This window comes from Myotis lucifugus, unplaced genomic scaffold (assembly GCF_000147115.1).
Source record: "Myotis lucifugus unplaced genomic scaffold, Myoluc2.0 scaffold_3, whole genome shotgun sequence".
Classification (NCBI taxonomy): domain Eukaryota; kingdom Metazoa; phylum Chordata; class Mammalia; order Chiroptera; family Vespertilionidae; genus Myotis; species Myotis lucifugus.
In genome coordinates this window covers 27961325-27973031 of record NW_005871051.1, presented here as the reverse complement: position 1 = coordinate 27973031, position 11707 = coordinate 27961325, and the positions used below count along the sequence as shown (strand labels likewise).

General features: G+C 41.6%; 1 protein-coding gene across 12 annotated transcripts in view; it reads right to left on the bottom strand.

Annotated features, from left to right (window-relative positions):
• Nucleotides 1-11707, bottom strand: part of GIGYF2 (GRB10 interacting GYF protein 2) — a 130358-nt gene that overhangs the window by 18284 nt on the left and 100367 nt on the right. For all 12 annotated transcript variants that reach the window (XR_002831661.1, XM_014463811.2, XM_014463783.2 and 9 more), the window contains 6 exons: nt 11177-11284; nt 10097-10197; nt 8713-8813; nt 6409-6570; nt 4594-4752; nt 3476-3712 (listed from right to left, as the gene is read on the bottom strand). Coding sequence is in view for 11 of the 12 variants with exons in the window: in XM_014463811.2 (XP_014319297.1) it covers nt 3476-3712; nt 4594-4752; nt 6409-6570; nt 8713-8813; nt 10097-10197; nt 11177-11284 (868 nt within the window). In the remaining variant the exon portion in view is untranslated. The remainder of the gene's footprint in view (nt 1-3475; nt 3713-4593; nt 4753-6408; nt 6571-8712; nt 8814-10096; nt 10198-11176; nt 11285-11707) is intronic.

The window sequence follows — 11707 nt, the reverse complement described above, 5'->3', positions numbered from 1 at the left end:
CAGCATGAATCAATTCGTAACAATTTTTGGGCCAATGTGATAGGTAGTAGGGGCATTTCTCTCAAAATGCGCCAGTCCTGAGGTGTAGGAGGAGTGCAGAGGGAAACTAAGAGAGAAAGATGGTGGACCAGGTAAGCAAAATTGAGCACAAACAAATGCTTTTTCTCCATAAGAAATGACCCACTTGGAAGGTGCTATCAAGATCAAATAAGGCATTAGATCTCAAACCTGGTAGCATCACATGGGAGGTCCTGTAAAAATGTAGATGCCCTGGCCCCACATTTGATGAACCAGAAGAGCCAAAGGTCAGGCCAGAGAATCTGCATACTTTTGCAATTAGATAATAGCCAGTAACCACTGATGTCTGAAATCCTACCCTGCACTGAAAGGTCACACATTAGATTCCCGATCAGGGCACATGCCTGGGCTGTGGGTTCAATCCTGGCCAGGGTGCATATGGGAGGCAACTGATTGATGTTTCTCTTTTTCTCCCTCTCCCTTCCTCTCTCCCTAAAATCAGTAACAACATATTTTAAAAAAATAAAATCCCAGTGGATGTGTCACCCCATAGTACCCTGGAACCAGCCCCACACCCCCTTCCCCTCCTCTTATGCAGAACCTAGGCCAGTGATGGCGAACCTATGACACGCATGTCAGAGGTGACACACGAACTTATTTTTTTGGTTGATTTTTCTTTGTTAAATGGCATTTAAATATATAAAATAAATATCAAAAATATAAATCTTTGTTTTACTATGGTTGCAAATATCAAAAAATTTCTATATGTAACATGGCACCAGAGTTAAGTTAGGGTTTTTCAAAATGCTGACACGCCGAGCTCAAAAGGTTCGCCGTCACTGACATAGGCCCACACCAGGAAGAGATACACAACCTCCTGAAATGACCTATTTCCCTTTCAGGCACCTCTGAGATCCTTCCCACTGCTGTGCCAAAATATACTTCAGTGTACTTTTTGCTCGTGATTCACAGGTCTGCTCTCTGGAGTAAAGCAGAACAAATCTAAATTTTCACATGACAGACAAATGTGTGCAGATAACTATCATTTTCCTTAAATCTTATCTGTACATAGGAAATAATATCCCATCACTCCATCAACATTGCCTTAGGACATTTTCCAGTTCAACCAACATCCTGTACAGCCCACTCAGAACTGCATTTTACTAATCATGCTTTTCAGAACAATTCTCTTCCAAATCAGCAGCAAATAGTAGGGAATTGGGCATACCCCTGAATGCCTACTATCCTTTGTCAATTTGTTTTATTTACTTTTTTTCTGCCCTGACATTGCTATCTTATTTTCAACACTATTTTTTATTTTTAAAAAGATTGTGTTCCACATCCAGTATGATAGCACGAGGAGCTCTGTAGATTCAATTCTTTAGCAAAACTGGTGGAAAGTATTTTTTCAAAATAACTTAAAGATTTTGGGAATGCTCCCCAGGGAATACAGCAAATGAAACATTTCAAGAAAAGCTGCTAAAACTTGGTTAAGAACAGTCTGTGGTACTTATACCAATACCCCTCTCTCCCAACTCCCAGCTCCGTCAGACAGAAACTCCACTCCAATGAGTGGAGCCAGGGACACAGGCCTCCCTCTCCCACTCAGCTGCCAGTCCATTGGCTGGCTTCCTGGAAAGCACATCGGCACTTCTCATCCTAACTCCAGCTACCTGATGCAAAGGTGGTTATAGGCCAATACAGCTGAGAGGTGGGGGCTCCCTCCTCATGCTTATCCCTCCTCGTAAAATGAAAACTACTAAGACTACTAGGGCTCTGATTGCCACTGCCCTACTGGAAAGGCCACCATGCCACCAGGAAAGGCAAGCTAAAAAGACCTAAAGCAGTGGTGTCACTCAGAGAAAAGCACCCCATTGTTCCCAGCCCCAGAGTTGTGACTCAGAGATTTTGCTTGGGAGTGAAGGTGGGAGGAACAGACTGGAATATGGAGAGCTCCAGGCCTCTTCCCAAAGGAACTGACTTCATTTGCAACAGCGTGGAGAATGAGGAGTTTGAGCCAGGAATGCTTTCAAAAAAACAGTGAAGGACGAGGAGAAAGGGAACTGGGAGGAAATGGGCAGATTTACTGGAGATAGAGGCTGAACTGTCTACCACTACTTGGTCTCAGAGAACCAATGAAAGAGTTGAAGGAAGTTATCCTGGGGTCAGAACTAACTTCAAATATTGACCTCAGGAAGCAGCTCTTCAAAGAAGCCAGAATTTGATCGGATCAGTATGGATCAACAAGAAGCAACTTGTGCCCCAGGGCACTTTTGAGAACAATAGAGCAATCCAGCTGGCAACTAGTGGAGCTGAGCAGCTGGATGTGGAAAAAGAAAATCAAAGAAAGGCCTGTTCAAATCAGTATTATCCCAGAGTGATTCTGGGCACACCCAGGGCTGTGCCCCAGAAGAGCATCAGCAGAGGCTTCACACAGTTGGGGAGAGTGGGACTTTACTAACTATTCTAGCCAGTCACAAAACAGTAATGCCTAAGGCCACTTGTCTCTCACCATACTGTATTCTAATTTCCTGTTTGTATGTCTATCCTGTAAGCCCCTTGAAGACAGGGGACATTGAGCCTTATTACTAACTACAGACTCTATGTGAAGTTGTGCAGACCCTGCCATAAATCTGCTTGCCCCCTCCCAATCACTCCAGCTTCATCAACAGTTCCACTGCTTTCCCAGTCACTGAAGCTTACTAACTAGCAGCCACCCCAGCTTTGTCCCTCAGACCTAGACAGTCACTAAGTCTTGCTGATTGCTATTAATACAAGTCTGTCCTGCCAGCCCTTTCTATTCATTCTCACTACCACCATCATATTCTCTTTACTGGTCTCTCAGTTTTCTCTTTCTACAACTTCAAATAATGCTTTGAATACTCATAAAATAACACTTTGCATACATAACTTCAAGTCAGCTGCCTTTCAAGCTCTGTATGACAGTTCCTATTTACACATCCAAATGTTTTTATCTTGAGGGGAGGTATCTTCTCTTATTCACCTTTACCTCAGCAGTACTTTACTGCTACAGTAGATACTCCAATGAGCTGCATTAAATTTATGAAACACATGCCCTGGCCAGGTGGCTCAGTTGATCGGAGGGAGCATCACCTGGAGCACCAAAAGGTGGCGGGTTCAATTCCCTGTCTGGGTATGTATTGGAGGCAACTGATTGATGTCTCTCTCCCACTCTCTAAAATCAATTTTTAAAAATTAAAAAATTATGAACCAGAGATTTACTTCATTTTGCCTGTATCACTGCTAATGTCCTATCCTCTTTTATTTATTCTTCTCTTGTTTAAAGGCCTACACAAAGTACATGCATCATATTATGTTTTATTGATCAAAAAACCATTGCAGTAAATTTAACATTGAAGAAAGCACACTATTTTACTGCCAGCATCTACCTAAGATGTTAGCAAGTAACACCTCGGGACTGGTGCCCAGGCTTTACCTTCATCTGTGCCAGCTGCTGCTGTTGCTGCTGCTGCTGCAGCCTCCGCAGAGCCTCCTGCTGCTGCTGCCGCTGGCGCATCAACTCCTTGTGCCGCTGGAGCTCCAGCTCTTTCCTCTTCCTCTCTTCCTCCTCCTGCCGCAGTCTGGCTGCCTCCTCTTCCATTCGCAGCCGGTTCTCCTCTAATCGACGCTGGGCTTCTTCTTCTTCTCGGGCCCATTTTGCAGCCTCCTCTTCCTTCCCAGGAAAAAGAAAAGAAAATTTAATTGTTTGGTGTGGTTTTTTAAAATCTGAATCACTTCTGAAGTGACAGAGAAAGGCAGAAACTTTATTTATGATGATATAAGGTAGAGTTAAATACTCTTTTAAAATATATTTAAAGTAGCCACAAAGGCCTAGCATGCTTACAGGATACATTTTCATTGGCTTGCCAGTTCTACATAAAAGGAATGTCACTTTGAATATTTGTGATAAGTACTGATCTCTAAGTGATCACTGCCAGCTGCAGGGAAGTCTCCTGGGAACTGTTCCAACATTCAGGTGAACTGCTGCCAGGACCTTGCAGGGATGTTGATGACCAAGGAAGTCTCAGCCAGGGCTGGAACCAGAGCAACTTCACAAGAACACTTCATTCAGTCCCTGGCTCTCACCCATTGTGGCCCACAGGTTCCTTGGAAGAACTCTCCTCAACCCACCCTCTACCCCTCTGGCTGCTGGTAATGGCAGAATAACATGGTTGGACTAGAATTAGATAGTGCTAATTGTTGCAGAATCTTGGGACTTTATTAAGCAGCACTGAATTGTACACTTTCAAAGAATGAATTGAGGCACACCCTCAGGCAAAAGTTGTCAACTTGCAGATCTCACTTTTGGTTTTTAAAGAGTATGTCTTTGGATTTCTTCACTGGTGGTCTATTTTTTTGTTTGTTTTGCTTCTCTGATATTTAGCTCAGCTTTTATAATTACATGTGGGACGGTTATTACAAAAATAGGAAGAGCCAGGTAGGTCTCTTTTGGCAATTTTTCAGCAACCTGAAAAAGACAGGCTATCTGAACACTTTCTTCATCACTAATTCCCAGCTTCAAGTAGCAATGAGAAGAGTAAACCATCTGGTTACCTGCTTGCGTAACAATTCTTCCTGCTTCCGCCTTTCTTCCTCTTCTCTTCTCCTCTCCTCCAGCCTCCTAAGAGCTTCTTCCTGCTGCTGCCTTTCTTCCTCTTCTCGCTGTCGCCTTAATGCAATCTCTTGCTCCCTCTGGCGTCGCAGGGCCTCTTCCTATAGTAACAAAAAAGTGTGTGTGTGTGTGTGTGTGTGTGTGTGTGTGTGTGTGTGTGAGAGAGAGAGAGAGAGAGAGAGAGAGAGAGAGAGAGAGAGAGAGAGAGAGAGAGACTGACTATGGGTCTCAATTAATATATGACACATCATAATTTGAAAAGGAATAGGCTATGTGCCGCAAAGACTCTGTTAATAGCAAACATAAAAAGTACACAGAGTAGTCCAGGCATAGTGGCTCAGTGGTTGAATGTCAACCTATGGACCAGGAGGTCACGGTTCGATTCCCAATCAGGGCACATATCTGGGGCATGCAGGAGGCAGCTAATCAATAATTCTCTGTCATCATTGATGTTTCTCTCTCTCCCTTTCCCTTCCTCTCTGAAATAAAAAATATATATTTTTTAAAAGTATGCAGAGTAAACAGTATATATGTAAGTTCAGAAGAAGATACATTAAGAGTTAAAATAATTTGTGCCCTGACCTGGTGGTTCAGTTGATTGGAGCATTGTCCCATGCACCAAAAGGGTTGTTGGTTCAATTCCCAGTTAAAGGGACATACCTAAGTTGCAGGTTCAATCCCCATTCGGGGTGCGTATGGGGAGGCAACTAATCATTGTTTCTCTCTTGTCTTCTCTCTCTGTCTCTCCCCCCCGCCCCCCGCCTCTTTATCTCTCTCAAATCATTAAAAACATCCTCGGGAGAGGATTAAAAAGTTAAAATAATTTGTATTTAGAATATAAATAGCATTACACTGTGAAGTCTACCTTGGTTTCCACATTAGCTATATTTACCGATTACCCCTAGAAAGAAAGGGCCCATTAGGACATGGCCTTAGTTTTCTCCATTGGGACCATCAGCTCCAATTTTTTAATCAGCTCAGAACCTAAGGTATAGACAGATCAAATCAACACAGCTACCAAAAATGCTTGGTGAGGTAGGAATAAGTTCTCCAGTCAGCAGTACTGAGTAAAGTTATGTGTCCCAGAACAAAATAAGTATACAGAAAAGGGTCCCGTTGTTAAGTAATTTAGGAAATACTGAGCATCACAGAATTAAACAGATTTCCTTACTGCAATATTTCTTAGAGCCCTTACATGCTAATGTAGTAGTTCTAATCTAATCTCAGCATAGACTCTTTTGTTTTTCACAGAGTACCTCCTTGTGGCCAACAAGAAGTAGGAAATGTGAAGTAAAATCTAGACTTTGGGGCTATTACAAAGAAGATTCTTTCCATTGGGATCTTTAAAAATCCCAGTAGAAAATAGGCCAAGCACATGAATAGAAAATTCTGCAACCCCTCCCTCCCAAATACAAATGACCAAAAATCATGAAAAATATTCAATGTCACTGGTTATAAATACTTAGGCAAAGACTTGGTTACTTCTGATATCTAACTGGTTTATAAAACCCCAGGAAATATGCAAAAGAAATAAATTCTAATGTTTTACTTGGACTGAGGACTATCCCTCCAGTGGGTGTTAGTGGACAAGACACTCTAAAAGGAAGTGAGTCTTCTAAGCTTCCAGTCCTGTTGTTGACCTTGGATAAACCATCTCTGTGAACTACAGTCTGTGAAATGATAGGAGTGAGCGAGCTACCCTGAAAGCCCTTCTTCGGCACTAGTCCTGTGGTCAGAGTTCTCCAAGAAAGGGTTACCTGCTTCCTTCGGGCAAGTTCTTCTTCTTCCCGCCTTTTTCTTTCTTCCTCCTGCTGCCTTCGGAGAATTTCCTCCTGCTGTCTCCGGAGTTCTTCTTGCCTCTTTCGCTCTTCCTCTTCCCGTTTTGCCCTCATTTCTGCCTCTCTTCTCTCCTGCTCTAGCTGTGATTACACAAGAGTAGTCTTAGACAGTTGACGCATGCAAAGGAACACCCGAACATCACTGACCAGTACAATTGGGAGAAGCTGAAATGCGCAGGCACCACCAGTCACTCAGTTACTTCCACTGCAACGGGGTGATAAAGGCAGTTCTGTAAGAGCTCTAAGTTCTGAGTTGTCTCAGTAATCAGAACAGTTTTAAGCTCTTCTAAATTGAGTGCACTCTCAGCCCACTTTTCCCTACCTCCTTGCTCCATACCACCTCTGCACCACATTTTCTGCATGTGGAAGAGAAGTAGCCAAGAGGAGAGTAACACAATTTTCTTGGGGAGTGGCCATTTCTTTGCTCATTCCACAAAAAGATTTTCTGATTGAAGATCTAACAAGGTAGCTCCAAAATTTCAAAAGCAATTTTGTAAAGCTACTGATGTAAAAATTATATAATTTTTTAAAATCTGAAGACGAACCACTTGACAAATTCTATCCTTCATAGTCCCTAAATACTAGCCAAATCTAGCAACCAGTTTCCAGTTCCATTGCCACAAGTATAGTTCCGGCTTTCATTTTCTCACCCCCATTCCTAAGAGTCTCCTTATCTGGTTTCCCAGAATCCAGTTGTGCCCACATTCCCCAGCTCAACATCTAACCTTCTCCCCACCCCCACCCCCCACAAAAAAAAATCACTCCCATTTAAACTAGTGGTTCCCAACATGAGGCACACGCCCCACAGGGGAGCAATTTGATTTTATCTGGGGGCACTAAGAAATATATACTCAACTCGAGAGTGAGTTATTAAGTGAATTTTTTTCATTTCTTATGGTTCTGGGATCTCATATACAGTATATAAATACATATTGTAACATATTTATGCATTTCAGTTCTCTATTATGTTTTGAAACTTTATTTGCTATTTTTTCATATCACTTCGTATTATTTTTTTTAAAGTTTCTTAGTGATTTCTTCCTCAGTACTTCAACTCTCCTTTTGTTCTTTTTTCTCTTTGATGGATGTCATGTTCTTTGGAAGCTTGTTTAGACCAAGCTAATGGCCTTTTAGGCTTCCTCCACACGAATAGGAGTTCGCTTTCTGAATAAGAATCATATGTCGGGGGGGGGGGGGGGGGGGGGGCCATCAGGATTTTAGAGATGCTTATGTGGGGCATGGCCAAAAAATGGTTGGGAACAACTGATTTAAACTATCCTTCACCCAGAAAATAAATCCTGACTAACAGCATGTACAAGGATGCTCACGACTGGCCTGCCTCTTCTTTAGTTTCCTCTCTCATCATTCATTCCTCAGACGCATCAAGGGTCCAGGCCAGATCAAAGTACTTAGCTGTTTCCTTAGCCAGTATGTTTTCTTGCATTTCTGAGCCTTTACAGGATTGTTTCCTTCAATTCCAATTTAAATGTTTCCTCCTCTTACTCTGTCAACCCAAAACCCTTTAACAGGGTTAAATCCTACCATCCTTCAAGTGAAAATTAACTCAGGTATTAGTGTCCATTGAAAATGTTGCCCAATTTCTGATTCCCCACCTCTCTAACTAGGTAGCCGGCCCATAATGCTTTCTTGACCCGCTTGTCTGTGTGTCATCACCCCCCCCCCACTCCACACACACACACACACACACACACACACACACACACACACACACACACGACTGCAAGCTCCTGTATTTCATTACCTCAGGGGACAAGACTGTATTAAGTATAAAATAGGAACAAGTCTCTCAGAGGCATGAAAACCTGGAAATCATGACAGTGATACTAAGTGTTGATAGATCAAGCAAGCTACAGCTCAAGGGTCTAATAGCCAAGTAGTGGATATTTTCTTAAGGTCTTAGTATTTGTAACAAGTGTATCTAACATGAATCATGAAATTAAAATATACAGATGACCATAATCATTAATGTGTCCACCAACCAATAATTTTTAATTGAATTGATTTTAACTTATAATTTTAATTCTGTTCAAGGTCTTTGGGGGTATATATATTCAAAGAATATGAATGTTCTTATACCAGCTAGGTAGCAGTAAACTAGAAGGGAAAAAATATATAGCTAGCTAAAGATACAGACATCAGTAAACAAATGCCTGTGTCCCACAACTGGAAAGGATGCACAATTGTGGAAGAATGAGTTCAGACCTTTGCAGCTTTGGCCTTCTCCATCTGTTGAAGCTGTTCAAGGGCAGGTCCTGGAGTTGTCGTATCAAGGGGAAGATCCCATACACTACTACCTTCCCAAACTATAAGACAACAAGGAAAAAAAGTGAGGATGTCAGGACTTACATGCACAGTCACATATCCAGGAGCATAACAAAAAAAGCTACCCCCTGTCCCTGAATGAGCTCCATCGTATACTATATCTGTTCTGCTTCGAAGTCAACTGAACTGCCAGTGGGCTCCAGTTTATATCAATAACCGTCAACACATCTAGAGGTACCAGGCATTCATCCTCAAAAAACCCTGTAAGGTATCTGTTCACTCCCCCATTTTTACATGAACAAGTTAAGGGCCAGAGGTAGTTCTGTAACATCCGCAAGAATACAGGACAAGCACGTGGCCATGCTAGGACTGAAATCCCACTCTGAATCAGATCCCAAAGCCCACCATATTTCTAATAGCCACACCACCTCTTACTGCATGCACTAAGTGGAGAATGGGGTTAAGAAGGGCAAAGCTGTGGAACTAGAGAAAACTAAGTGGTTGTACAATATTGTGAATGCATTAATTATTCATTTAAAAACAGTTAATTTTATGTTATATGATTTCAGTTCAATAAAAGAGAGAAAAAAGAAAAAGGTATAGCTGGAGCTGGGCAAGCCTCTGGAAAGGCTAGGCAAGTCTCACAAACACACTGGGTCCTGCTGACTGACCTGAGAGAGTCAGATGTGGAAGTAAATAAACAGGAGAAGGTTCCTGAGTCTGTTTTCCTATTGTCAGCAATGTTTGCTGGCACCACTTTTCAGCATTCTCTATTCCCTACATTCCTATTATAGTCTATTTATGGACTATAAATTATTGTCTATATAAAACGGAGTATTTGTAAAGGACCTTGACTGCATCATACTCAAAGAAAGAAGTTGTTTAATAAGGTACTTACAACAGTTTCCCCAAAACTGGAGAGCATTTTAACATCCTAACTATAAATGGCTTCCAAGAAAAAATAAGGTACATATAGCATGGGAAGGTGATGAAGAAGAGGGAGATAATCAGTCCTCCTGCCACAATCTCAGGGTCAATGTTAGTCAGAGAACTATGGCCTGAATAGCTCAATGGCTCTAAGAAAAATCCATCAATGCCCATGTTCCTGAGAATTTTCAACATAGACTACAACCTCTTGTAAGGACTACCCACTTCTGCAGAAATCAGAGCTTAAGAAACAGAAGTACTCCACCAATGGCAACTTTTAAAAAATCCCAGCCCCCAAAATGTTCTAATTTACTGCAAAGGAAAAAAAAAAGAGAGAGAATGAGGTTAAGATGTTCACTTCAAAGCAGGCTTTTCTCTTCTCCAAATTTCTGGGTACCTGTAGGCTGTGAAGCTGTTGGCTGAAGCTCCCAGATAGACCCAGTGTCTGGCACTGACACAGATCTAGTTACTGAGGAAATGACACTCTGATCAGATATTCTGCAAAAGGGAAATAAAAAGAACTTGTTCTTGTCATTTTGCCAAAATAAGGAGGAACGTCTATATTACTTGTAGATTTTCCAGGTTATTTGGCCAGAAAACTCCATTGTTTTAACTAAATGGTAACACTACCACAGCATCTGGGACACAGGGAAGAATAATCACTCTCTGGACTACTAAGGTCTTAGCAAACACTGATTTCCAAATAATGGATATACCTACTATCTTCAAAATCCACATCTCAATAAACAGAGGCATGTTATAATGGAAAAACACACACTAAAAAACCCCATAGACTCTAAGTCAAAAGGTCTGTATTTTTGTTCTGTCTCTGAAGTCTTCTGTGTATTATGTCAACCAAGACCTCTAGCCTCTCAGAGTCCCAGTTTGCCCATCTGTAAAATGGACACCTTAGCACTTAACAGGATGGGTTACGGCTCAAAAGAGAAGTGTGAAAGGTTCTAATTAAACTGGATAGTAAGGTTTTAAAGAGCAGTGACAGCTCTTTGCAGAAGGTAAAATAAATATTACCCTGAATGATAATCAGAAATTAAACATAATTTCCTTTTCCTTTGACCGACCTTAATAACATTTGGGTTCTGGAAAATGATAACCCTGTGTGACATTGTTAATATCTTGAGATAGCTAGCACAGGTAAAAATGAGATTAAGCTTTTAGACTACAACTTTTTTGGTTGCTGGTTCCATAAGACTACATTGCTTCTCAAGTGTTATCCTCTGGTTATCATTTCCAATTTATTCTCTGGATAGACCAAGTAAATGCTTTACCTCCAGCCTAATTATTTTTAAAAACTATGTTCTATTTAACACACAACACCACACACTTTTCTGTGGCGTGTACATTTTTTATACCTGAGTTCACACATACCCATATTTCCTTTCTTCTCTTTATCTGATACACACACACACACACACACACACACACACACCCAGGGACACGTCATGGAATGACCACCAACCTCATCTTCAGAGCCTGGAATTGTTGGAGAAGAAGTGCCAACTGTTGCTGCTGCTGGGAAGAGAGGGCTGCTTTCTGCTGTTGAGTCAAAACCTGTGCATACTGTTGTCTTTAAAAAGTAGAAAAAGTGTAACCTGTCTATCCATATTTAGTTCACTTTACTGAGACAATGAAAGACATGGTTCAATCTACCCCTCCCCCAAACCATCAGAAACAGCTAACAAATATCTATAATAATAAAAGCGTAATATGCTAATGTTAATTAGACCGGACAATCTTCTGGAGGGAAGCCCGGGTCCCGGGTGCCTGCCAGCGGCTGGAGGGAAGCCTGGCTCCTGGGTGCCAGAGGGAAGCTGGTGCCAGGAGCCAGGGGAAGGAAGGCCTACTCTTGCATGAATTTCATGCATCGGGCCTGTAAGTATTTTATAATTCTTCATGAGAACAATAGTCACACAGAAAACTCTATACTTCATTCTAGAAAGAACTGAACTTACAGATAACATGCTTTTGAAAGGGGGGGAATAATGAATAT